Genomic DNA, 27,310 nt, shown 5'->3' with positions numbered 1-27,310 from the left:
TCCTCCTTTCCATCCCGAGGCCGGCAGCTCCCTGCTCACGGGCAGGGCATTCAGGGCCGAGCTCCGAGCCCACGCCTCCGCGGCGAGCCGGCGCGCTCCGCCCATCTCGGGGCGGGCGGCAGCGGCGAGCCCCCGGGCCGGGCCGGGCCGGTCCCGCCCCACGCTGCCCTGCCGGTACCGCTCCAAGGCCGGGCTCTCCGGACCGGGGCCGCCCCTCCGTGCCCTCCGGAGAGGCCGCCAGGGACAGGACCCGGGGGGGCGGCGGCGCAGCACCGCCGCTGTCCTGCAGGGGGCGCGCGCGGCGCCGGGAGCGGCTCCCGCTTCCCGCCGCCCTTCGCCTCCGTCCCTGACCCGGGGGCGCCGCGGGCTCCAATCCACGCGCCCGGCCCCGCCGCGCCGCCAACCCGCGCGCGCCCGCCCCCCGCCCGCCGGCCAATGGCGGCGCGCGGGCCCGCGCCCCGCCCCGGCAGCCAATCGGGCGGCGGAGCGGCGGCCGGGCCCGGCCCCGCCTCCCGCGTCCGCCTCCTCCGCGCCGCGCTCGCTCCCGCTCCCGCTCCCGCCGCGGCAGCGCCGTCCCCGCCGGTCCCGCCGCGGCACGGGCAGCGGACGGGCGGCCCCGCCACCCCCGCGCCGCGACACCCGCCCCAGGGGCTCGGCACCCCGCTCGCCCGCCGCCTCTCCTCCGCCGGCGCAGCCCAAGCCATGCTGCTCCTGGCCGCCGCCTTCATCGTGGCCTTCGTCCTCCTCCTCTACATGGTGTCGCCGCTTATCAGCCCCAAGTCCCTGAAGCTGCCCGGCGCGCACGTCGTGGTGAGTGCGGCGCCGCTCCGGGAGGGCGCGGGGCGGGGGTCCCCGGCGGCCGTCCCGCTTCGCCGCGGCAGGAGGCAGCGGGCGGGCGCTGCCGCTCGGCCTCGGCGCCGGGATGGCTCCCGAGCCGCCCGCCCCGCGCCGGGAAAGGGAAGGAAGGCGGGAAGGGAGCCGCTTTCTCTGAGGCGGGGGCGCAGCTGGGCCCCCAGGCTGGGAGTGTGGAAGGGAGGATTGGGCACCCGGAGCGGGGTGGCGGCCGGGCAGCGCCAGCCTTGGGAGTGCCCACGGGTCCGGGAGGAATCGTGGAAAGCTGGCGGTGGCACCCCGAGCTACCAAAATACCGGGAGCCACAAGTCCCGGGTGATAAGGAAATGACTTGTCCCGATGGCTCTGACAACCGCTGCGTGTCCCGGTTGGCTTAAGGCGATGGTCTGAGTCACCATCTTCCAATCTCAGCGCTGGCTTTTTGAGACATTCCTTTTGTACTCTCCAAGCCACCGGTTACCTCGAGTTTTCTTTTCTGTTAGCATCTGCCGGGGTAGTGACGTGGTGTGTGTACACACGCATAAACCAAAGGCCAAATCTATTATCTCCTTGGTCTAAAAAACCAAGTCAGGTATGAGGAAATGGAAGAACCAATACAAAGGAAGTGGTCAGATGACACTTGGGCGCCCTTTCATCTTTAAGCACATAGATAGATATGGATGTCTTTGAGCAATATTTCGACAAGATGGTAGAAGGAAGTCTTTGGAAGAGCATACTGTTGAAAGAGGCCATGAGTAGTACATCACCTGAAGTTTTAGGAGTGTGTGGCTTGGAAAGAGGGGAACAGAAGATGGGGTGCTTTCAGGTGGCATCACAAAATAGTGAATTTGGGCACATGACAGCAAATGAGTTAAGCAGTTCAAAAGATTCAGGGTCCTAGAATTAGCTTTCTTAGTTTACCTCCAGATCTCCAGGGTATGCTTTGTGCAGAAAAGCTACAGTTCACTGTTTGTTTAAATCTACTGTGAGTAGTTTTGGTTTGGTTTTTTCATTATTATTTTTTGGAGTTCCTCTTTGGAGGATGCAGCTGTCCCCAGAATGATTAAGATATTTTGAAATTGCAACAGTGCTCCCCAGTTGCTTTATGCAGTAGGTGTTAACTTGGATGCTGTAACTGGCTTTACAGCATCATATTCTGCGTGAGGTGTGTTCAAGGTTGCATTAAGGTTCTTAGGTTATGGCTGTTTCCCTGCAGGACTAATGATTCTTGAGGCAAATGTGAAGGAGACTTAACGCACTTTCTGTGACTTTCGTAAAGAAATAGAATAGCAAACATAAAAAGTGAAATGGATTTTGGTTGGTTGGTTTTATTTATTTATATATGCAGTGATTACGTGGAGTTTTGTTCATTCTGTATAGTTATTAAACTCTTTAAAAGCTACTGTACTGGCTCTTCCAATCAGAAGGGTTCATTTAAACAAATTCACATTGAAAATGCTGAGGCTGTTTTTGTTGGAGAAGCCTCCCTGTAACCATTGCTGCTAATCAGCAGTTTAAGATCAATTTGTTAGTAGTAGAAGTCTGAAAAACAGTATTCCTGCGAGTCCTGTAAAATTAGGAGTTCAATGGGAAAACTAACTATATGAATATATTGATGAAGAAAAAGTTCGGAAAACTAACTATGTGAATATATTGATGATACAAATCATCAAGTAGGCAAACAGTTTTATTGATGTCACTGCTTGTAGAACTGCTTGCTTTATTTTGACTTCAGTTATGTTCCTAAAGTGCTTATGCAAACTAATGAAATATGGAACAGTTGGTTTGAAGGTCACTAGTTCTTAGACGTATAAATGCTGTTAATAATGCTGGACACTTGTACTTGTGGATTTCAGATTCCCTAATGTCATGCATAAGGAAGAGTATTGGATGATGGTAATGTAAATCGGAAATACTATTCAAGAAGACTTCCCATGTTGTGTGTGTAAAGTAAATTCTTTAACCATATGGTGGGAGTGAGCATTCTTTGCTACTGAAATGACTGAGGAACTTCATGAAAATATTTAAAGACCGTAACATTATGTAAGGGCTTCTTTGAAGTCTTCTCACAGAAAAAGATCAAAATCTGTTCAAGTATCAGGCCTTAGTTAAACCCACTATCGAAATAAATAAAAGAATAATGACTCGCAAATTGTGTATAGCTAGTTGAGACCTTTCAAGAGGGTAAGTGATTGTCATTGCACATGATAACTTTTCAAAATACACCTGAATAAATTGCTTTACTGAAGCAGAAAAAGTCAGTCTTCCCTAGAAACATTTCTTTCTGAGGGTCTGTTGAAAGTATAATGAAATGTGTTACATTTCTGAAGGAAGGTCACTGGGCAATTTCAGAGGCTGTTACATACCAGTTATTTTCAACTTAAGTCAGCATTCTTTTCATTTTAAATCCTTCAGAAAAATTATTTCTCTTTACTTCTAGCAGTTATGGTTAGGAGATGTCTGAGTTATGGCTAAATAACTTACTCTGGTTGCCATTTGGGATAGGAATTTGAAGCAGAAAACTTGAGGGGTTTTTTTTCTTTTTCCTCTCCCACAGTCGTTTGTGCATTTGTGTGATGGAAGCCCTTGCTATGTTAGGTGAGACATGGTTGCTGGAGAAATCATAGAATTGTAAGAGTCCTTTTTTCTTAGAAAAGGAGTGCTCTTCAGAACGAGAGTCTAGAGAACTCCAAATTACTCATCATCTAATCTTGTGGGCTCCTCACCCCCTCTCCACCCCGACCATGTCCTTATCTGCTATGTATTTTCTTTACCCCATTAAATGATAAGGGCCTTCTCTGCTCTTAAATTGGCTCAGGCATTAGGTTTAGCTTATTTTAAACAAAATGCTTCTTAGATGCTTAATAGTTTTTTATTTCTTGCATGACTAGGAAAACATTCTCAAAGAAAGGGTGTAAAAGTTATTTTTGTGCTGTAGAGATGCAGTTCTTTGTGCTTTGTAATTCAGAAGGTAGTTAAATACATTTCTTATTTTGCCATTGGCTTTATCTCTCTCCTTTGGTCTCAGGCTGCAAACTAGTACATGTCATGAATTCAGTGAGAATAAGCTAGTATTTTGGTAACTGGCTGTAAAAGTAGACAGGAATATGAAAATAGGCTAAGGCAGTCACTGCTGCTGCTTTTGCATTAAGCTTGTTCAGACCACATTTAATTGCCCTTTGTCAGGGATGTTACACTGCTCTCTGTACATGTTCTCTCTTAAGTTTCTCTACAAAAGTTCTTGAGTGATGTTTAAAAATTCGTTGCTGAAATATGAACGTTGATCTTCTCCCCTTGTTTCAGCCTTATCTTTCTAAAACCAAGTTGAATTTCTGAGAAGAGCCCAAACCCCTGAGGTCTCAGTGTTATAAATGCAGTTATCAAAGTCCAGATTAGCAATGGCAGGAAATGGAAAGACATTACCTGCTTGGGACTGTCTCCCATTCAGTTTGACAAGGGCCCTTTTTCATGTGGATGTAGTTCAGGATGATCATGCCAAACCCTTCTGCACGTGGGTCGTCTCTAGTCCAGTAATTTCCCCACTTCTGTGCAGAGCCCAGCCTGGTAGCTGTGGTCAGCTTTAAGGAAGGCCCATCTTGGTGTCTCAGTACTGTCGTTCCTGTGTTAGGAGTGATAAGATCTGTGGTTTGGACACATCCGAGTGGCTCAACAAGACGTCATTTTGAGTCTAGTCAGGCGTGCTAACCACTTAGAGCAGATTGAAGACACGTTCTGTTTCAGTAGAACCTTCTATCAGTCTAAAAGCATGAAGCCAGCTTGCATCCAGTTCCGAGTGAAAGTTACTGAGTTCTATTGGAGATGCCATATCAAGTCTTGATCATTCCTGATGACAGTTCAGTTAATTTGGATTTGGACTGTCGCATCAAATAAAATTAATTCCCAGTATCTCAAACTTGAAGATCTAATAGATCAATTCTCTGTACCTCACACCACTGTTTCCATTTAAAAGGGGGAAATAAATCCTGTGACTTAAAAACTCGTTTTTCAAGGATCATAGCTCAACAAGTTGGAGCCAGGCACTTTTTGGCATACCTAGTTTGGTACCTGTTCTTTCTAAACATAGAAACAGCTCAGTAACACTGCTCAAGTGCTGCATTCTGAAGATCTGAATTAATACTAAGTTTTAATTGTGCCTTCTTGTCAAAATACTAATCTGTGATTTGAGTTGCAGCAGCCAGATTTTTATTTTTGGTAACTCCTCTGAGGCTGAGTTACAGTAAAATTTAAAAATGGGATTAGTGGAAATTCAAATGTCCAGAATTAATGAAATGCAGTAGCAGTGTAGAACCATTGGCCCGCAAGGGTAAGTAATTGTAATAATGTTGTCTTTAACAGAGCAGGTGTGTGCTCTTCCCTTAGTTCTGAGCATGTGTTAGGAGCTTACATAACTAACAGACCTCAAAGATTTGCTTAGGTTAACTTTATTTTAGCACAAAGCAAACTTTTCACTGGTGTTGGGGATTTTTTTTTTTGCTATTACATTAGCACTTCTAGTGAATGCTCCTTAAAGATGTATTAGTAACAACCTTCCATGTGCTTGTAGCAGCCTCCCACCTAAATGCTAAAGTTCCCAGCTAATTGATATTGCACTTTATCATTGACCAATCTGACATGAGCTCTGTCCAGTGTTCCTCTTTCTGTTCTTGCATGACTTCAGACATTTTCTTTCCGACGTGAACATTAGCGCTGTTTGACAAGCTGGAGGCTTGGTGCCAGTACCTTCACCTGCAGAGAGTTCCTCAAGCACTGGTGTAGTTGACCGATTCCTGATAGTTGCCAGTTTGTGCTGGTAGTCAGCTGGTGAGTCAGCTGTCTCACCAAAAATTGGAATTGGAGCAGTCATCCATGCCCATTGATTTGTGCTGGTCTACCTGGTGCTGATCTGTCGAAGCATCTCACACATAATGTGGATCTGTGGGCTGCCTGAATGTATCAAACTATTTTAACCTTTTCAGATATGTATTGAAATATTGCAATCTATTCTAAGAATTTCAGTATATTTGTTGCTTCTTTCCGTAATGAATCATTAAATTAGTTCTGTGGTTCTGCTCAAGTCACAAATCGATTATTGACACTCACACTCTTATGGACTTACTTATTCTGAAAGCTGTCATTGTTGGTTCATAATACTACAGACATGGTTTTGCATTTCCAGAACAGGACACACATCTTGGAGTTAACCTCAAAGGTTTGGGTAGTGTGAAGCTGATCTTGCAGTCAGAAGTTAATCTGCAGCAGTTCTCTCTAATAACAGAGGAAGCCTTAAGTGCCAAAATTAATCTTTGTGAGTACTATGCCCATTTACGGCTCAAGATGAACCAATCAGGAGCTGTGGATTGTGTCGTAAATCTTTGCTGGGATTATTTTATTTGCACTAAGGTGTTTTCGAAGGCTAGTGGTAAAATACTCAAATGAAAGAAGAGTTTAGTGACTCATGGGAATGTACTTCTGACTCTTCTGACTTTACTGCCTCCAGGAATGGAAAGAATTTTGAGGATAATGCATCTCTGAAAACAAAACTGAGACGTTACCTATTGAGGAGACAACACAAGGCTTTTGATAGGATGTATAGTTAGAGATTGGGATCTTCATTGGTACACTAATTATTCTTAAAATGGAGGAGGTAACCTTTCACTGGAGTCTTTGGAAAGGTTTTGATAGAGAGCAAAAGGTGCTGATTTCTGAAGAAATCTGAATTTAATCTTCTTCCTGTTCTTCTGAACTCATTTAATCTATGTAGTTATCTTTAAAATAACTGCTTCTAGGTATTTTGTTCCAGTGTTTTCCCAGTATGAGTTTTAATATGCTGTTTAAGGAAAATTCAAATAACTTGGGTATACAAGAAAGATACCAGTGTCTTAGAAGCAAAGACACATGCAGACTGAGACTGATCCAAGTCACCTAAAGATGTCAGGCAGACATTTTTATTTTAGTCAAAAAGAGAGGTAAGGATTGTCGCCTACATCTTGTTCCACAGGCAGTACATAAGTAGGTTTATTGAGGGTAGTGAGAGGTGGTAAGGTGGCCTTCATCTCTATATTGGTATGATTTGTCAGGGTACATTCCTGCAGCATATGATGCAGGACTGTAGCCATCAACCTATATTTGTCTAATATTAATGAAATACTAACTTCCCGTTTGTGTATAAGGCTATCCAGGTGTTACAGCTTGGAGGAAGAAGAAAAGATTATGGAAGTTTAGATGCTGGCATCCCCACTAAATTGAAATGGCAGGATGGAATGGGGGCAGTTCAAGGTTCTGACTTGAACTGAAAAAAATACACTACAAAGGGCCAATTGTTGGTTTTAGAAATAACCTATGGAACATATGAGCACCCACATGGGAGTGGTCTAAGTGTGCCTGACAACAGAAATGACCAAAAATTACCACTGAGATAGAACTGGTTTTAGAGCAGAGGCAAAGGCTCATTGATCTATTCAGATCTTATGTTTCATTCATACTTCATAAGTAAGCTAGCTTTAGTGCATCTTCTGTATTTGTGTCTCATTGGGTGATACTTTAACCTCAGTATGTTTTTATAATTTTCATGTGATTTGACTCATGCGTATGTGAGAAGGGATGAGAATAGTGTACTAACACTGGTATTTTCAAACAACTTTTAGGTAACTGGAGGCTCCAGTGGAATTGGAAAATGTATTGCTATTGAATGCTATAAGCAAGGTGCTTTCATAACACTGATTGCAAGGGATGAGGTAAGTGTACATGTAATTTTACTGGCTAAACTGTTCACAAAATCTGTATAGGTGGGGAATAATTTTGGAATCGGTGATTATTCATACTTCTTCAGTGTATATTTTAAGGGGACCCTAAGCATTCCAGATTAATGCATTTGAATAGCAGAGGTGGTTGCCTTTTTAAGAAGCATAGCCCAACATGGAATTTGTGATTAGCTTGCCTTAAAACTTTGCCAGTGCTATTGCTTTTATTATTGGCATTTGTTATATCATTATATAGATTTGTGCCAGAGCACAAAATCAGAAAACCCCTATATTGGTTAAACCTGTGGAATTTCCCTACAGTAAGTAACGTGGGAGTTTAATCATCTCTAAAATTCACAAACTGTACTGATGTCTAATCAGCATTATATCATATTTTTTACTAGTGGAAAACTCTTAATCAAGACAGCTTTGGAAGAAAAAGCATTGCTTTGTTGGGTTTTTGGTTTTGTTTGTGGGTTTTTTGGGGTTTTTTTTGGTTGTTGCTTTTTTTAAAATAAGAGGTATTCAGAATTTAGTTGAAATTACTCTGTTTTCTTGACAGGTTTTTTTTTTATTTGTTGTAAAAAAACCTAATTATTCTGTAAACAAAAGCACTTAATTTTTGGGGGCACTCAGTCCCAGCTGATTTGATAATTTACTTACACTTGAGGACTTAGATGATTCAACCTTGAATGTAGTCAGAATTAAGAGAATTTTTCTTGAAAGGATTATTACACTTTGAATTTACCAGATTTTCATGCCGGTGATTATTCTGCAGGAATGTTTATGTAATATCACATAAATATAAAATAGAGCCAAAAATAAAGGAGAAAAATCAATACCTACAGTGTTAGGTGCTCTCTGTAGCATGAAACAAAAGCATTAAATCTGTGGAAGTCATTATTGGCTTAGAACACAAAGTGAAGAACAGAGTTCTTGATAAATTTCATGTTTTCATATCTTTGTAAGTCTTCAAAATGACAGTAAAGTGCTGTAGCTATTTGAGGATAACTTTGGGGGGGGGTTTAGGGTTTAAGCCTTATTGAAGTACTGAGGACTAATACTGCTCTCAGAACTATCTTTCAGTTGTCTTTGTGTCCATTTCAGAATAAGCTGTTGCAGACGAAGAAGGAAATAGAAAAGTACTCTGTTAATGACAAGCAGGTAAGTTCACTGCCAAGAGGGGCTGTTGTGTTTTGTTTAAGACAGTGACAACAACACAGTTCACTGGTCCTGTATTTAAAACAAAGCTGCTTGGCAAAACTGAGTGAGGACTCAGTATTTGGATTCAAGAATACCAGTCTATTTACATGAGATGTTCTGAGCTCTTGCTATATTTGATGTTGCCTAGCTAGTGCATTAGCCTGCTTTTCTTAGAAAGAGATGTCTTCATCTGTAGGTGTAGAATGCTTTTTTGGATAGCTGTAATTTACTGTCATTTGATGAGCATTTTATTCTTTCAAATTATGTGGAAGAACCAAATTTTTTTTTTCTCAAATACCATGTTTTTTGCAATTCATAAATACAGCATCTATCTTTAAGAAGTTTAGTTGCTTGTTCCGAGATTTATTTCACTATGTCATACTTCTGTTCCTTTTCCTGACTAATTACTGTAGCAGTTACGCAAGTTAAATTTGTGAAGTTCAGAGACTTCTAAACACAGAAGCTGCTTTGCTGAATAGATAATGCACTTATGCATGAAGGCAATGGTTTAGAGTTTGCAGAAGTACTAGCTTGGAATAGCTAAGCTTGCTGTGTGAGGTGAAATAGTAAAACAATTTTTTTCTTACTAGTAATAATGAAGAGGAGATGGGAAATAGTACTAAAACTATTAACATCTCTGATTTCTTGTGTTCATAACTTTGCTAATCATAAAAGTAACTTAGTAATTAAGTTCCTTTCATGATCACAAATAAAAGTTAATTTATTTGTCCATAATTTTTAGGGGGCCCTCAGTCCCAGCTGATTTGATAATTTACTTACACTTGAGAACTTACTTTAAAGTTCTAAAGAACTTTAGAGATTTAAATTGATAAACTAGATATTCTGTTGAAAAGAAGCAATGAAAAAAAGCTGAATATTTGCATGCAAAAATGCTATTATAGTAGCAAAAATTTTTAATACCTCCATTTATAAGATAAGATTCTGTCTTTGCTTTCTTACATGTTTGTCAAATGGCTGAAGCTGTTTGGTTTTTTTTTTTTCTGTGCATGCTGCCTTACTCAGATCAACTTTGTTTGAAAATCTAAGCCATTTGAGGTGAGGAGAAGCTGTATTTTGCCCATTAAAAAAAATCCTGATAACCATTTTCTTTTAGTTTCTCTAGCAGTTTCCCAAGCTTAGCATTGCAGTTAATCTCTTGTCAAACACTGTGTCAGGATGTTCTTGTTAAAATCTGTCCTAGCTTGATAGATTCTGACTTCTGAAAGTCTATTATTCAGTGCTAGTACCTAGGAGGTTCAATGAAAATCTCCAAAAGCACCTTCAAGGCTGAGCTAGCTCCAGTGTGGACTGACTATGAGTTTTTTTGCAGAATCAGTTTCAGCCTTGCAGCCAGGTGAAGCAGTTGGCAGCAGAGGTGGTGGGCAGGCTGACCCCTCTGTAGCTATTGTTGGGTTGCGGACGTGGTCTCAGGGAAGCCTGACTGATCCAAATGGAAAGAACAGAACTGGAGAAGGCAGGGAGTCTGGGGCAGAGCTGGTGCTGGAACAACAGATCAAGAGCTCTAAAGTGACAGTAGATGAACAGAGAAGCTGTACACAAGGATTACTTTAAGGTTGTAGAGAAAGGTGATGCCTGGTGTAGGTAACATACACTGACTCTTACCTTTAGTAGATCACAGAATCGTGGAATGGTTTGGGCTGGAAGGCACTCTGAAGATTGTCTCGTTCCAATTCCCCTGTTCTTGGCAGGGACACTTTCCATTAGACCAAATTGCTCAGAGCCCCATCCAACCTGGTCTTGAACACTTCAAGGGATGAGGCATCCACAGCTTCTCTTCACCTGTGCCAGTGCCTCCCAATAAAGAATTTCTACCTAATATCTAATCTAAACCTACTGTCTTTCAGTTTTAAGCCATTTCCCCCTGACCTATCATCACATGCCCCTCTTCAGCTTTCTTGTAGGCCCCCTGTAGATACTGAAAGGCAGCTGTAAGGTTTGTCTGAAGCCTCTTCCATGCTACACAAACCCCTCTCTAAGCCCTCTTCCTAAGAGGGATGCTCCAACCCTCTGCCCTCTGGTCATTTCTGTGGCCTCCAACAGCTCCATGTGCTTCCTGGGGCTCCAGAGCTGGATGCAGTGTTCCAGGTGGAACAGAGCAGAGCAACAGAATCCCCTCCCTGGCCCTGCTGCCCATGCTGCTTTGGATGCAGCCCAGGACATGTTTGGCTTTCTGGGCTGTGAGTGCCCATGGCAGGGTCATGTCCAGCCCCTCATCCACCAGCACACCAAGCCTTTCTTGTCAGGGCTGCTCTCAATCTGTCTCAATCAGTTCATCTCCCAGCCTGCATCAATGGCAGCGGGGCAGGGGGGGAATTGCCCCAGTCTAGGTGCAGTACCTTGTACCTGGTCATGTTGAACTTCATGAGATTCCCAAGAGCCCACTTCTCGAGCTTTTCCAGGTTCCTCTGGATGGCATCCTGTCTTTCGTCTGTGTCAGTTGCACCGCCGAGCTTGGTGTCATCTGCAAGCTTCCTGCAGATCTCATTGTCTGTGTCATTGAAGACACTGAATGGTCCCATGTCAAGGGGCAGAGATCCTCAGGAAAGATTACTGTTTTCTTGGGCATGTGCTGTCACTGTTGAGCTCTTGGATACATACTTGAAACCAAGCATTGACAACCAGAGTCTGGCGTATCTGTACCTTTCAGCTTTCCTTGGGATTTAGAGTGCTGATGGTGCAATCTCTATGGATGTAGATGTGGACTGTGGTAAAATCCTTACCCTTTGAGTTTTTTCCCAGTATTTTTAAAATCCTTTTTCTAATCTAGAATAATCTCAGTTACTTTACTGGTGTTGAGTTGATCTTTTACTGGGGAAAGCTTTATTAATGATCCAACACTATGCAATATTTAGAACAAAATGTAAGGAACAGGGCTTGGTATAAGACTACTTTTAGTGTACTAGATGTGGATCTGTGGTCCATATTTTGGAGTACAGGTAATTAGTATATGGTAGTAGAAAGAATGTGTGATAATAGAAGCAAAGATGTGGATTGTAAAGCATGATAGTAGTCAGTAAAAGCTGTGGTAGTTCCTGAGTGTGTTGATCACAGTGTAACTAATCTATGCAATCTGTTAAATTAACAAATTGCTCCAATTTTTGTAGAGAACCATGATTTACTTCATTTCCTCACTGATCTTGGCAAAGAAATACAAATGATAGTTCAATGTTGTTTGCATTCAGCTGCTGATCTGTTCTTAAACTTATAAAAAAGATAAATGTTTCCAAAATGTAATAAATGCCTTAAGGGGATTCCTGCCAATAACTTGTGCCACACGTTTACTCTGCTGTCCAACTGCACACAATGCTGGGAGGCAGGAATAGCCAACCTGCTGTACAGGAATGGCAGGCAGATTCTGTTTATGCAGCTAAGAAGTGTCACAGTCTGACCAGGGGCAGGACTGACGAATTGCTGGCTGCCAGAGCAGTTAGTGACACTGACACTGTGGTGAGCCTTTGTGTATGTGTGTGTGTGTGTGTGTGTGTGTGTGTGTGTTTGCCCACGTGCTCCATGGTAAGTGGTCATGAGCATACTTATTACCAGCTACTGGTAATAAGTGACTGGTAGTAATGACTGGTAATCTCTGACTGTTAAATTAATTGACCAAAGTAACAGAAAGAATAGAAGTTGGAATAAGAATACTGGAATCCCTCCTATTATTGCAATAGGAGATGGCTTTTCTGTTCAAGATGAGGAATTGCCCCAGAGTTCTGTTGATGGCTTAGCAGAAAGAGTAGTTTATTTTTCAGTACCTGGTGTTTGCAGCAGTCTTATAGTTTGGAAGTGGTAACGCAAAAGAAGCAGTGCTTTCTTTGGCCAGAAGTTGATTTGAAGGTGTTTGAAAACCTAGATTCTGAGACCATCTTGCTGAAAGTAGTCAGTTACTTTCAAGGAAAACAGGACCTAACTTTTAGCTGAAAACCCATATCAGTATAATCTGTTTTTCTTCATCCTGCCTGCCCACCCTTCCCCTCTGCTTCTTTCTTCCGTGGTTATTTTAATTTTTCTGTGTCTTTCAAACTAAACCCCTTAATGTCTGATATTCAGACAAGATGTAAATATATACACATGCCTTCACTTTTTTAGATATTTATGACAGTGTGCAATGAGTCAGTTTCTCATAGAATTTTTATTTTCATTTTGTCCTTGAGGTGTCCCAATTAAATATTATGCAACCAGGTTTACTACTATTCTTAAAAAAAATAGTGAAATAAGGAGGTAGTGTGCATCGTGAGTACTAAAATTAGTAGGGTTTTAATGCTTGCTTTTTAAATTTTGGAACAGATTTTTTTTGCAGTGCTGGTGCTGCCATTTCAGGGTAACTAGCACTGCAACCATGCTTCGCTATGAGGTGGAAAAAACCATTTTTTCTTTAAAGATGAGCCTAAGCCATACAAATGGTTTGACTTAGGTTTAGCTGTTGGAAATTAAACATATCACTGGGGAACTTTGATTGTCTTAGCTTTTACTAAACTTCATGTAAATAACTTGGTCAGTAGTTACTGTGTCTTAGTACAGTAAATTAGAAATTGTACTTTGCACATGAGTCACTGCTTTGAAGAACATGAGGTGCTTATTTGTTTTTAATGCAACCTTGATTTATACTAGAATCTGTCTGTGACAGGGAGGAGCTTGGAGGTAGCAGAAACTGCTTTCTCCAATGTGCTAGAAGGCAGAATATCTTGTCAAAAATACTTTTTTTTTTTTTTGTGGAAAAGATATGACATTAGGCTTGTTTCATTTTGAAAGGCTCTAAGTCAACAATTACTGGACTTATTGTGTTGTGAAAATGTGCTTTCACTTTCCTTTTCTAGGTTGTACTCTGTATTTCTGTTGATGTCTCGAAAGACTACGAACAGGTGGAGAATGTTCTAAAACAGGTGAGAAAATAACTGATTCACCTACGTATCTTAAGAAACTTATCTCTGTGTGTTATATTTCTGTTGGAAATACTTTCTTACTTGGTACGGTGATACAGGAAGGTTTTTCCTCATAAAAATATATATTAACTTCTGTCATCTCTTCCAGGCTCAGGAGAAGTTGGGGCCAGTTGACATGCTTGTAAACTGTGCAGGAACATCAGTTACAGGAAAATTTGAGGATATTGAAGTGAATTCTTTTGAAGTGAGTGAGCATACTTTTTCATTTTATCATATGATAATTTCTTATTTAACCATTCTAACAATTAGATTGCATTCCCATGTCTTCAGACTTGAACAGTGCTACACTTGACCTATGCTAGCTTGTGCAGAATCTCTTCAGATTTGCAAAGGTTGCCTCTAACTTCTCCCATAAGGATTTCACATAGTTTCATTTTTTTCTACTGAAGATTTTAAAAAGATATTTTTAAACTGTTCAAGAAAAATGCAGCTGTTATAAGTGTTCAGTTCTGAGATGCACAAATTGTTTCAGCTTGAGAACCTGCCGCTCTGATGAAAAGACAAAAAAAACACCCCAAAACACCTGTATTTTGGTTACTTTTTGCCCACAGCCCTCGGGCTTTCATTAATCTACAGACAATGCTGAATCATTTGAAAATACTAAATGGACATAATTTTATCATAAATTTGAATCATCCTTTTTATTGCTTGTATAGGCTATCAGTTGTGTTTTATGTCTTGTAGAGAATGAAATTAAAGACTTCCCTTTATCCTGGCAAAGAATAAAATCTCAGAAACATGTAAATACATAGCATTTTTCCTGTTTCCTGTTTTAGAAAGCTCTTTAAACTTTCAGTATGTTTTCATGCATGATGCATAAATCTATTGCTTCCTGGAGGCTGTTCAGGTTAGATTTTCCCTGAAATACTGTTCTTTTTCCTTCAAGGCCATATGGTTCACAGTGTTATCAGTATCCTGGATGCTATTAAGACTTACAGGATTTCTTTTGGCATGTAGTGAGATTTTTAGCTATAAAACAGTTTATGAAGCTGTAGAATAGAAAACAGTTGTTTCTTTTGCCAGAAAAGATCTGGTGAACTTGATTGTTAAAGCAGACTGAAGTAGAGCTTTTTTTATAAATAAGACCAAACAGCTGAAGAATTCTGGATCTGAGGCTCAAATACGCCAATATTCATATTGTTTGTACAGAGATTAATGGCAGTCAATTACCTGGGGAGTGTTTACCCAAGCCGAGCAGTAATCGCTACCATGAAGGAACGCAGAATGGGAAGGATTGTCTTTGTATCATCCCAGGCTGGGCAGTTAGGCCTGTTTGGATATACAGCTTATTCTCCCACGAAATTTGCTCTTCGAGGGTTGGCTGAAGCCCTGCAAATGGAGGTATGTGTGCAATTATTTTAAGTAATTTTGGTTATAAACAATTTTGTTTTGACTGTTCTGTTTAGCACTGGACATTTTCATATAAATAGGGTGAGAGGGGTTTGTATTGTGCAGCTTTGCTAATATCTTTGTGTTATTTGACTTCATTTGGCAATATCAGTTTGGCATCAGTACAATACTATTGCTCTGCATGGGTTGCAGAAATTAACCTGATTTCAGTTGCATAAGAGGGATTAGATTGAGTCTTATTCCTAAAACTGAGTATGACCACATGTGCAGATGTTTTTTAAATTTTTATTTTAATTAAAAGGACTAGATTTTTAAGACTTTTGATTAAAAGCCTTCTTCAAGGTTCTAAGTGCAAAATGGTACTGAAGATATCACATGGATGCATGAGATTGCCAGTTTGTTTGAGTGTCCATGGTAAGTGGTATGTGAACTATATTAAACTGTAAAACTCCGAAGCTAGAACTTGAGAATTATCCACCAAAACAAAAATTGGGTTTGCAGTCACTCATCCTTCTATATTTTGATATATATGAGCTTTTCATCCTGCAGTGATCTAAGCTTATGTTTAAGACCAAAATGACACAAACACTGTTTCCATTGTTCAGTGGAACAGGGTGGCTAAGTACATTGTAGTAAGAGAGATATTTTGTCATTTTCCTGTCAAGAATAAATATTTGAGTAATTACGTGTTTATATATAAAATGCCTTTCTTTGGTTTCAGACCCTTGCATAGTCCCTGTCATATGCCTTGATCAGGATAAGAATGTGGGGTAAAACTGCCTCTAATCACTTCTGGTCTGCCAAATAGAACAGTGTGATTGCAGGGTCTTTCTTCAGACTGGTGACAGATACTTTTGTGTAGACTGAATTATTCAAGACTAAAAACAGGGTGTTTCTGGGCGTGTGGTGTGGTATTTCAGGAAGTGTTTTCAGTATAGAATGTTTCATAACATAAATAAAAATGCTCAATGTTTTACAACATTTTGCTTTATGGTAGCCCTCTGAATATTTTCATTAATTTTTTTTATTTGTATTGTACAGATTTACACTGTAGCAGTTTGAATAGGATTGCACTAAACAATGTAATTCTATGACATAACCATACAAATACATAAATAAACACAATCCTTGATGTAAGACCTTCCATTTTCCCTCACATTTTCAATTATTTTTTGTCTCCTTAGGCTTTGACCTTTTGGAAGTTTATACCATGGGTTGAAAAGCCTTGAGACTTGAGTATACCTCTTAAAGATAACAAATTTGAATTTTACATTTTTGTTGGTTTTTTTCCTTGGTGAAAGCCTTTTTGGCCTTGTGTTTATAAATGTTGGGTAGTGGTATTTGACAGTGGTTTAGTCTTCTTTTAGAAATTGAAATTGGTAAAATTATGGCCCCAAACTACTTTAATATTCTTCCTAAGTGTCTTGAAAACTACCAAGATTCATCAAAAAGTTTGCAAAGTTTTTAGGAAATTTTATGAGAAAAAGCACCACAACTGCCTTTTAAAAATCTTTGCTGTTTTGTTTCTCAGTTGACAAAGCTGCAAGTCTTGAAATTGCTGAGTACTTAAACCTAGAAGCAATTTGAATTGTTGCTTGCTGAACTTATTAATTACAAGAGAAAATGATGGAATTATAAGGGACATGTAAAAGCTGTCAGTATTAAGATAACACTTAATGCTTTTGTAAAACACAGGTAAAACCTTACAATGTCTACGTAACAGTGGCCTATCCTCCAGATACTGATACTCCTGGCTTTGCAGAAGAAAGTAAAACAAAGGTAAGTTGTCCTTCAGTTTTTGAAATCAGTATTTTTAAAGCATATTAGGATTTTAAGAAGTACTCTTAAACACTTCAATTTTACCAGTTTTTAACTATTCAGAGTTATACAGCTTGTAGGATAATTTTGTGTAGTTTCCTGTTCTGTGGCTTTAATACTTGCCTTTAAAATCTGAAACATTCCAAAGTATTCTTGCATGCAATCAGAATATTGCTGTGGGGTAGTAAAGTCATTTGTTTTGATACTAAAGCTTAATTAACCAAAAAATAATATTCCCATTTTGCATCTTCGATAATGTGTGGCTGTTGTGATAGATGTGACAGATCAAAGTAAACATCAGTTCCTTCAGTGGAGCCTGCAACAAGATCATATTGTATGAATGCATGTAATGACCCAGTTCAGTAATGGCTGTTCTCTAGTATTACAGTAGAAAGGAAACTCTCTGGCACTGTGTTCATAGTGGAAATGGCAGTATCACTTTTCAAAAGGATGTGTCAGCAGCAGGAGGCCTTTTTCATTTGGATTACTTTAAAAGTGAAATTTTGACCTTTAGTCACCTCTTGTCATTTGCCATGTCCATACATGTGAAGTATAATTCTAAAAATTACATTCAGGCCCTCTGTTTTCAGGTAACCAGAAAAAAAATCTTTTTTTTTTATTTGCATACTGTGAACTAGAAATCTGGTATCTAAGGCTATCATCTTTTCAACATGCACCATCACATACAATTGGAAATTGAATTTGAATTCCATTTTGTCTTTCACCCTTTGAATAGGAATCAGTAGGGATTGTATAACACAATTCTTACTTCATCATTTCTTGATACAGATATTCTGTATTAAATGTATACTCCCACACATCCACATAAAGTGCCAGGATTAGACATCTGCAGATACTTGTATAGCTTGCATATTCTCTAGGATTTTTAGCCTATTTCAGGGCACCAGCAGGCACCAGGAGAATGTACTGTTCATCTAAGATTTCTCTTTGAAAGAGATTCAGACAGATTTATCTTATTTGTCAAAAAAATATTTTGTCTTTTAGGAGGGAATTCTGCTTTGTTTTAGCCTGTATGACCTCTTTGGATGACTTGCTTCTAGCATGTTAGTGTACCTTAAAACTCTGTAATATTGCATTGCTCTGACATTTCAGATACTCATTTATTGTTGCTTTTATTTAATACTACTGAATTAATATTAATATTTAATACTATTTAGAACATATACCTCTATCTTGCATCTCCTTATTTTTCTCTGTAGTTATTGAATATTGTAAAAGAAAATGTCAGGAGCTAGGATACAGCTTTCCTGTGTTTATTCAGTAAGCTTTTTTTCTTTTGAGGTAGCTGCCTCACAAATGACAGCCATGCCTTGGCCAGCTGAGTAGCCAGATCAAGCATTTAATGGCCGATTTCTGCCTGGCTTATTCCCAACATGTCACTAACTTTAGCTGTTGGTCCTGAACAGCTGCTATTTTTTCCCCAGATTTAGAGTATTTTAATTACTGCTGATATCACTGTATCTCATTCAGATTTGTTTGATACTGACTAGTAAGTTCAAAAGTAAATAAGGGGCTGTGAAATGGAGATCTGATGACATGAGCCATATCACTCTAGGAATGCATGTTGAAGGTTTTTTGTATGTGATTTGTACTGGCAAACCTTTAAAATACACATACTAAAAAAAATAAAATTCAGTGAGCTTGGTTGATAAAATCAGAACTCATAATTCTACAAATATTGGGAAATAGGCCCTTTTCGATGAAATTTAATTACTGTAGTACTTTGAATTGATGATGAGAAACCTGTAGTTGCTCAACTGTTCCCTAGAAGTGCTTTTTCTAAAAAGAATAATTCCAGAATTAAACTAGTTCCAGTATTAGAGTAGGGCTGAAAAAAAAAACCCAAGCTGTTTTATAGGATCTTAAAATATTTCAGGCCTATCTTATAGTTCATTTATGGCAAAAAACATAAATGAACGACTCTAAGTATTGAGGAAAAATAGTTAAAAGTGTTTTGATAGCTTCTAGTGAAAATAAAATACTTGGGGGAAAAAAACATCATTTTCATTGTAGTAATTAACTATATACAAAAAAGTACTACTCAAGGATAAATTGTCATTTCCCTTTGTAAAATTGGACTATTATTTATAAATATGCTTATACCTTTGTTTAAATGGGTGTTTTAGGTGACACTTGCTAGCAGCGATGTCATCCGTGACAAAAGACCCCAACCCAAAATTTGACCATGTTTTTCTCTCCTGTGTGTTGTTAGTCAAACTTAAACTGGTGTTTTTCTATTAAAGCCCTTAGAGACGAAGCTAATTTCTGAGACCTCATCTGTTTGCCAAGCAGAACAAGTTGCCAGAGTTATAGTGAAAGATGCCATAGTAAGTAAATTGTGTTTTTTGAGCATGTTCTGTGTTAAAGAGACTAGGACTGTGACTGTAAGATAATGGCTATGCTAAATGTAAAACCAATTAACACAAAACAGTTCTCTTAGGGTAGTTTGAACGAGCTGTTTTCTTTATTCTTCTTTTGCCACTGTGCCCACAAATGATTTTATACAGTCTCTCAGAAGTAAAAGGTATCTGAAGTTGTACAGACAGAATAAAATGATGCATCAGTATGATGCAATGTCTCAAAGATGGATTATGACTGACTTGAAAGCACTAAACTATTGACTTTTTGTATATCAAATACCATTTGTCTAACCTCAAAAGGTTGCTGTACTCTCATTTTTCTTGAAAATGAGTTCATATAAAAATAATTTTACAATAAAGGAAGGCAGTTGACCTTTTTTGGCTTTTACTATCTGGAGTATGTGATTTATGAGTGATTAAAATACATAAAATGCTGTTCTTAATGGATGGCCTTTCTGAGGATTTTTCTCCAATGTTTTGTGCTAGGGAATGCCTGCGTGCTTAATAAAGCACCTCAGAATAGAAACGAACATGAAATTTCATTATAATAAAGCACACCCATTGAATCCTAAAATCTGCAATTACTTTGCAGTTCCAAATACTCTTGATCTTCAACATGGTTTACATCTACAGCAGGTGTTCAGTTGTGGAGTTTTTGCAGTGTTTTCACAAATACAGCACATAAATAGGAAATTATGTCTGATTTTGTTTTAAAAGTGATTATTACCTCAACAGAGTATTGTTCTCTGGTGATTAAGGAAAACTAATCTTCTCTCTCATCTTAAGCATCTGGTATATTTATACCATGCTTTCTACACTTTGGATCATATATTAGTTCAGGCATGGTCTTTATGCACTCTGGCAATTAGCAGAGACATAGAAAACAAGAAAGTGTTTGTGTACTCTCAGGCATGTTTTGGGAAATAATCAGATCTAATAACCTCTACTGCTTTGCATAGTTTTACCCCTAACCCTGAATCAGGAACTCCACCTTTTCCTTTCACTTCCACATTTCATAGATTTAGTCCCACAGTGTTTCAGAAAGTCTGTTTTCTGGCATCGAGTCAAATGAAAACAAATGAGAGAGGCTTGGGAGTAAGAGTTGTAGAACTGCAATTTTACTGTTAAGTAATTAAAGTTGTTTGGTGCTTGGGGTTTCTTCCTGGTGTCTTCTCCCCCCTTCTCTCTCTTCTGAATTGCTTAGCAAGCTGTGTCTTGCTGTTAAAAATCCTTGATGTAGGTGAAAGAGAACCTACTACCTAGCATTTAAAATACACCCCCTTGCAAATCTCATGTGAAAAGAAAGCTAATTTTAACAAAAGGCAAGCTGTATTTGTCATACAATTACAGTTGTGGTTGGTGATCTGGTAGAGTTAGAGTGTCATTCTGTTTCTAAAATATGCTTGTAGCTGTGAAGACTGTAGTGTATTTTCTACAGAAGTAAGTATGCCTCAAGAAGAAAATGTTGTAAATTGTAAAAATTTGCAGTAATTTAGCACATTCTCTCTAAAGAGAAGTTAGCTCCCTTTTCCATTTTTAAAGGAATGCCTTTTGGAATGTTGCTGTACAGCCCAGAATATTTTGGAGTATTTTGCTTCTTAATTGTGCCAATATTTTTTTACAATTAAGTATTTGTTGTTAGTGATATCAGTTATCTGTGTCCATCAAGATTAGCTGTTGAAATAAGACACATCATGATTTGCCACAACTGGGGAAATTACTTTTTGTTTTCTTAATCCTTCCATCCAGCAAGGGAATTTCAACAGTTCTGTTGGATCAGATGGTTACATGCTGTCAATATTGACAAGTGGAATGTCACCAGTCACTTCTATTACTGAAGGTCTTCAGCAGGTAGGATTTGGAAAGTACCTGTTGTCATAATTTCTGGTAGTTTAAAATAATATCAGAAAGTAGAACATGATGAAGAAATGGATTCTTTTCAGCCCTTTGATGAAAAGAATGGGCTGTTAATACTGTGGCACTTGGGTTTAGGAAACTGCAGTAGTATTTTCAAGCTGAAGCAGCAAGTTGGTGATGGAGCTGAGAGTATTTGCTGCTACTCAGTCCTGAACTGTTGCATAGTTAGCTTGGTTTGGTAAGTTTGTTTTCTGAAGATTATATAATATGCCTACCTATAACTTGGGATTTTAAAAAAATTTTATTACTCAATAATACGGTGCAGTCTGGGATCCAAAATGAATTGAAAGCTGTTTCTCTCTGTTTCCAGGTTGTTTGCATGGGCATTTTTCGCATCATTGGCCTATTTTACCTAGGAAGTTTTGACAGCATAGTTCGTCGCTGCATGATGCAAAGGGAAAAATCTGAAAGTGCAGATAAGACTGAGTAATCTTTACTTTGAGTGGAAAGAAGAATGTCAAGCAGTCCTGGACAGCTTGCTGCTTAAGTGGGACTCAGTTTTGCTCCTGAAGGATTTAGGTTGGAATACTTGCACGTGTGACAGAGGAGTCCCCTCAAAAGCTATGAAAGAAAAAACAAAAGTACAAATCCAGAAAATGCCAAACTATGCAAAAGTGTGAATGAGGATTAGATGCAATTTTTTTTTGGTGATTTGAGTTGGAAAGAATTTGGAGAGCTCGTTAAGTGATCTGCAGAGTAGAATTTGAGAATGGACTATGTGTGGTAATTCTGGACAAATACTTAAGTTTTCTTACATTGGTGCTTATGGATGAAATAAGTACCAGGACAGACTGGGCTGAAGTAGACTGAAGTCCCCTGAACAAGTTGGTACCTTTTGCTAACATTTTGGGACTGCTTTTGATTTAGAATGTTAACTTCTCCTTTGGCCAATCTACAGATCCTTCTGTCAATGACAGCTTTCCTTATTCTGTCCAACATACGACTGTGGAAACCTGAAGATCGCAAATATGTTTTTATAATCCAAGCTTTCTCAGTGTGGGAGTAATTAAAAAGTATGGTTTAATATATGCATACTTTCTAAAGGGAGATGAAGAACCCGTTCCCACAGAGAAATGCTATGAGATGTGATTGGGTCTGTAGCCCTTCTGGCCTTTGAAATACGTTGAGAGCAACAACAAAAAAAAATCAAACCAGTATCAAGTGTGTCACTTATAACTCAGCATTTTAAGCCATTGAAACAATGTACAATTTTTACAGATATTTAATCTGCCAGTTTTTGATCTGGAAAGGAAAGTGGCTTAATGCTACTGTTATGCACATTAATTTCAAAGCTGCAAACAATGAGCCAAGCCAATAGTTGATGATAGAATCAATTGTAATTAAAATGCCGGGCTCTTCCAGTAGCAGGAATGTAGCTTTTTAGGGCAGAGGGGTCACGAGTGGGGAGAGGTGTGTGTCAGAATTGCCTTCCACACTGCATTTTATCACTGCACAGAAAAGCTTTCACATGACAAATTACATAAAATACTGTCCTTATATGACCCACTTCTGATTTGTTTCATTTACGTTTTATGAAACAAGGCTGCTCAATAACTGCTTCAGAATACACAGAATCCAGTGGTTGTTTCTAATAAATCTTGTTTAACACTGAAAAAGCTTGATGCATAATAATGATGTTTTAAGGGTGCACAATGTATACAGTTTGTTTAATGGACCACTATAGTATAAGTGCCTTGTGAGCTGCTTTTTTTTTCAAAAGCTGCATATTTTGTATTTGTTAGCACTGCTGTGTTTTCAATGTCATATTTCCATTTTCATTCAGTACTCTGAATCTAAAATTATGTGTAAAACTGGGCACTTTCACTTCTTTGACAGTAATATTTAACAACCAAAATAGGCAAAATTGATTGCTATTGTTAAGAGAGAGATTCTCTGTATCTATTTAAGAAGAGGTATTCAGTTAAACTGAGATGAACATTCTTAGGTGGTTAACTGGTAAACCTTGGAATGTAATTTATTGAGGCTAATTTTTCCCCTCTCTGAATTAGGTTGATCACTTTTCAAATTTTCTTCACATAGACTAAACTTACTTTAATACCTGGTTATAAACATTTTTCTGGAGAGGATCACATTGGCGCTCTCATTTTAAGTGGTGAAAATTCATTAGATTGCAAATGTTGAGGTGCTGTTGAATTTTTCACAAAGCCTGTGTTTTAGGTCCTGCCTCCTGATTTTGTTTAGATATGTGAGGTTGTGCATGCCTATAATATAATACTAATTTTGAGAATATAGTGTATTCCTGCATTTTTAAACAGCTTGGCTTCAGTGCAAAGAAATCTAGTGTGCATTTGTATTTCCTGTGCTGCTTAATGTGAATGACATAAAGGAGCATTTATCATACATCCATTGTCAACATTACTGTGTTTCTTAAAGCAACATAACAATGCTATTCATAGAATCATGGAGTGATCTGGGTTGGAAGAGACCTTAAAAATCATCTCGTTCCAGCCCCCCTGCCATCAACAGGGACACCTTCTACTAGGCCAGGTTGCTCAGAGTTCCATTCAACCTGGCCTTGGAACACTTTTTCAGACCCTATGATCTATGTTACTCCTGTGTTGATGCACATCAAATATTCTTTTGACCACCTGGAAAAGATACCAAAATGGGTGAATTGGTTGTGTTGTAGTTTGAAAGAAGTGCTTATTTAAGTGACTTGATACCAGCGCAAGCTTGAAGGTCAGGACTTAAAACCAGTAAGCCTTTGGATACTTGAATTTTTTGGATCTTCAACTTGGAACGTTAAAGGGTTTGCGTTTAAGAAAAATGACCCAGAAGGTCAGAGCATACACAACACTATGGCAGCTGGGCCTCTAAAGCTTTCAGGTTGGACATCTTGGATCACCACTCACCTTCCAGTCATAACTGATAGAATTCAGTGCAAGTATCTGGATAAGTAAAACTACCAGGTGAAAGTTATGGCCCTGATCTATAGACACTTCAGTTTTGCAGACCTGATTTTGCATAGTGTAACTGGTTGTATTGACAGTGAAACTGTAGGTTGAACCGCTCAGCAGCTGTGGAGATTGGAACAAGGTATGTTTTGTAAGGAAGAAGAATAATCTTTTTCATTGTTCTTGTTTCTGCTGTTGCAAGTTAATGATGTTAGTTTTAGCTGATAAACTTCTCCACTGTTTTACTGTCAAAACAAGGTAAATTGTCAACTACAGCAACCTTTATTGTAAATTTTGTTTTATTATGTACATTTTCTATCTACCAATGCATTCATTTTAAGGTCCAGTATAAAGTGAAGGAGATGCCTTGTAATCTTGTGGAAAAATGTTTAGCAATTGAAAACCTTGCCAGTTTAAATGTTACAAAACCTCTGCATTGAAATGTTTTAGCAGTGTATTAGTTCCATGAAGATCTTCAAATAGGCTTTACTTTCTACTTACTGTCTAATTGTCAATAATTTAATCACTTGTGCCATATCAGTTGCTGTCTTGTCTCTTGTTTTCTTGGTCATCCTTTAAGATTCAATTTAGGCTTTGATAGTCTTTCCCATTCCATGTAGTTTCTAGTGATTGTTTGCTTTATATACAGATTTATTATAATTTACTTGTAGTTTACTTCACAAGTGTTCACGTGCAATTTAAATAGATCTAATATTTTAATAAGGAAAAAATATATAGGTGAATAAAGTTTATTTGCTGTGAAAAACTCTAGGCACTTTCAAATGGAAAAGATATATAGCATTATTTGTAAAAAGAAACTTCGTGCTTATTGCGACATCATTTTTTGTGCCAGAACTGTAAACTAGTTTTCATATTTTATATTTCTCAAAATAAATGGAGAATCAACAAAGCCTGTAACTTTTAACTTCTTTGAGAGGATAAAGAGCAATGGATAATTTCATTTGCAGGGCTTTGGTGTGGTGGGGTTTTTTGGTTTGGGTTTTTCTTTTTTTAAACCTGAGATTAGCTCAGCAGGAGTCTCTTAATTTTTAGGACAGCAGAGGGGGCAACATGTCCTTCCATTTTAGCAGCTTAGGGCAGAAGTAAAAAAGGATGTAAAATATTTGACTGGGCATTGTCCGTAGACCCAGTATCCTCAAACTATAATGAAAGTGAGATTAAATTGACAAAACCTGCCTTTGTTGCTGGAGGTATTGCCAGTATGTAACCAGTGCTTGTGCACTCTGGAAGTGCTTGAGAATCCTGAGGAGCAAAGCAATGCTCATTCTTCCTAGTGGAAAACAATAGAAGTAATAGGGCAGATGTCTTTCTGTACCAGCACTGAGCACACAGCTGCGTAGAAAATCACTGTATTATGTTGGAGTTCTGTGGTAGGAAGGGCTTGAGTGTGTAGCTTGCCCCGAGCATAATAGTGAGGGAAAAGCAGTGCCAAGATACTTATTCTCAATGTAAATTCAAAATCTCAAATGTTCAATCTTTTAAAGAGACATTTGTATTAAATTATCAGAGAGACAAAATCAAAGATGGATTGAGGAAAGTATATGCTGTCTAAAATATGTTGCTGATGTTAATCTTTTAATTCCCCAATATTCTAAGTTTTTAAATGGGAGAAGGCCATTTTGCAACTGGAGCTCCTGTTTTTTCCAGTTCAGTACAAGTAGCAGGCCAAAGCAGATTGCTCCTCAATCTTTTTCATAATTTAGCCTTGTAAGTGAAATAAGATTATCTTGTAGTTCCATTTAATTGGGTTTTTTCCTGCACAACCAGTACCAGGCATGCTATAGAGTAGGTGTGTGCATGATTGTCTGTCAAAAGCTGGTACTATAAGCCTCATGAAGTAATTTCCTTTCCTCTGTCACTGGAGGGAGATTTCAAAAGGTGTCTGTCTTGCCATGCCTCTCATCCTCTCTTTTACTACTTTCAACCTAAGTTGCTCTAAATTGGTGGGAAAGGCTGACCATGGGTGATGGTCTGCAGTGGGGGGAAAAAATGCTAGTAAGCTTTTGGATGAAAAACTTGCAGGAAGTGGAAAGTGCACTTTTTTTTTTTTTTTTTTTACCCAAAAGATGCATATGTACTTTTTGGAGGGGGGTGGAGGGTGGCGAGGCAGAATCTAATTTGATGTGGGAGATTAATTTCATAGAATTGATTTGGCAGGTTTGCTGTTTGGGGAAACCTTGACGAATATCATACTAAGTCTCCTCTGTGGTAGAATACTGCCAATCCAGTCTGATTTTTTTTTTTTTTTTTTTAAGTCGAAAACAAGTTTGTTTTCAGCTTGAAGGGGAATCCCCATGTTAATTTTAAACCTTTCCAGTTCTAACTCTGAAGTTGATTCTGTAGTCGGCTGCTAGAGCAATGTAAATAAACATAAGGGGCAAGAGCAAAATATACGTGATTAACACAATCATGCTACCAAGCACGAAGAATCAACTCCCTTGACCGACAAAAGGGGTTCAATCTATAAAGATACCAACTGTAAATAATGTATATAAAATTTAAGTCTAAAATGAAATTTTTAACAATATAGGTTACTTCCAGCTGAGGGAAACACTCTTTTTCAGGTGCTTAACAGGTGCTTCAAAGAAAGTTGTTAAAATTAAGTATGTTGGTCTTTATTTCAAAGCATTTACTCAAAAAAGCACTTTCCCCCTTTTTACTTTAAGAAATTTTAACAGGTGTAATAAAAGCTCATGAATCAGACATGGATGTTCCTGTTTGTCTAGAAGACTGTTTGGATTTCCTGTTCCTTTGCACAGAAGCTGCCTGCTCTGCTCCTCTGCAGTTTCATCTGGGAAATTGGTGCCCAATCCTTTTCCACAGAGCAGAAAGACAGGGCATGGGCGGCATTGCCTCTGTCACAAGCACAGGCTGGAGTCTTGCGAAAGGTGGCGAGACAGCTCAGCTCTTGTGAAGGCAAGACCCTATTGCCACATAGAGAAGTAGAGATGTCAAAGAAAGAGATATCCAGGGCTGGATGCAGCTTTTTGCCTCCTTCCAATCCAAATCGTGGGGCCTATGGATCCTGACAAGAAGTGAAGATGGTTGAGGGATGAGTACATTAAAAGGCATCTGAAAGCCAGGAGCTGTTTACTATGTTGGACCCTAAGGATATTATCCAAGTATCTCATCCAGCTGCCTTTCCTGATGAGTGCAATTAAACCCCATGAAAT

At 39.0% G+C, this 27,310-nt stretch overlaps 1 protein-coding gene across 1 annotated transcript; it reads left to right on the top strand.

The window, feature by feature from the left end:
- Positions 1-508: 508 nt before the first annotated feature.
- KDSR (3-ketodihydrosphingosine reductase) lies at positions 509-25,026 on the top strand. Its single transcript, XM_030265410.4, has 10 exons — positions 509-810; positions 7,476-7,565; positions 8,679-8,735; positions 13,610-13,675; positions 13,824-13,919; positions 14,885-15,076; positions 16,781-16,864; positions 19,168-19,251; positions 21,034-21,135; positions 21,512-25,026. Exons 1-10 carry the CDS (start codon positions 703-705, stop codon positions 21,629-21,631), a joined length of 999 nt encoding a protein of 332 aa, XP_030121270.1. The 5' UTR covers positions 509-702; the 3' UTR covers positions 21,632-25,026.
- Positions 25,027-27,310: the final 2,284 nt, after the last annotated feature.

The sequence above is a fragment of the Taeniopygia guttata genome, chromosome 2 (assembly GCF_048771995.1).
Source record: "Taeniopygia guttata chromosome 2, bTaeGut7.mat, whole genome shotgun sequence".
Classification (NCBI taxonomy): Eukaryota; Metazoa; Chordata; class Aves; order Passeriformes; family Estrildidae; genus Taeniopygia; species Taeniopygia guttata.
This window is presented reverse-complemented; position numbering and strand designations above follow the sequence as displayed.

Coding starts and splice junctions, on each gene's coding strand:
- KDSR (XM_030265410.4), top strand. CDS start 703: ATGCTGCTCCTGGCCGCCGCCTTCATCGTGGCCTTCGTCCTCCTCCTC. Junction 15,077..16,780: donor CTGAAGCCCTGCAAATGGAG/GTATGTGTGCAA, acceptor TGTAAAACACAG/GTAAAACCTTACAATGTCTA. Junction 21,136..21,511: donor TTACTGAAGGTCTTCAGCAG/GTAGGATTTGGA, acceptor CTCTGTTTCCAG/GTTGTTTGCATGGGCATTTT.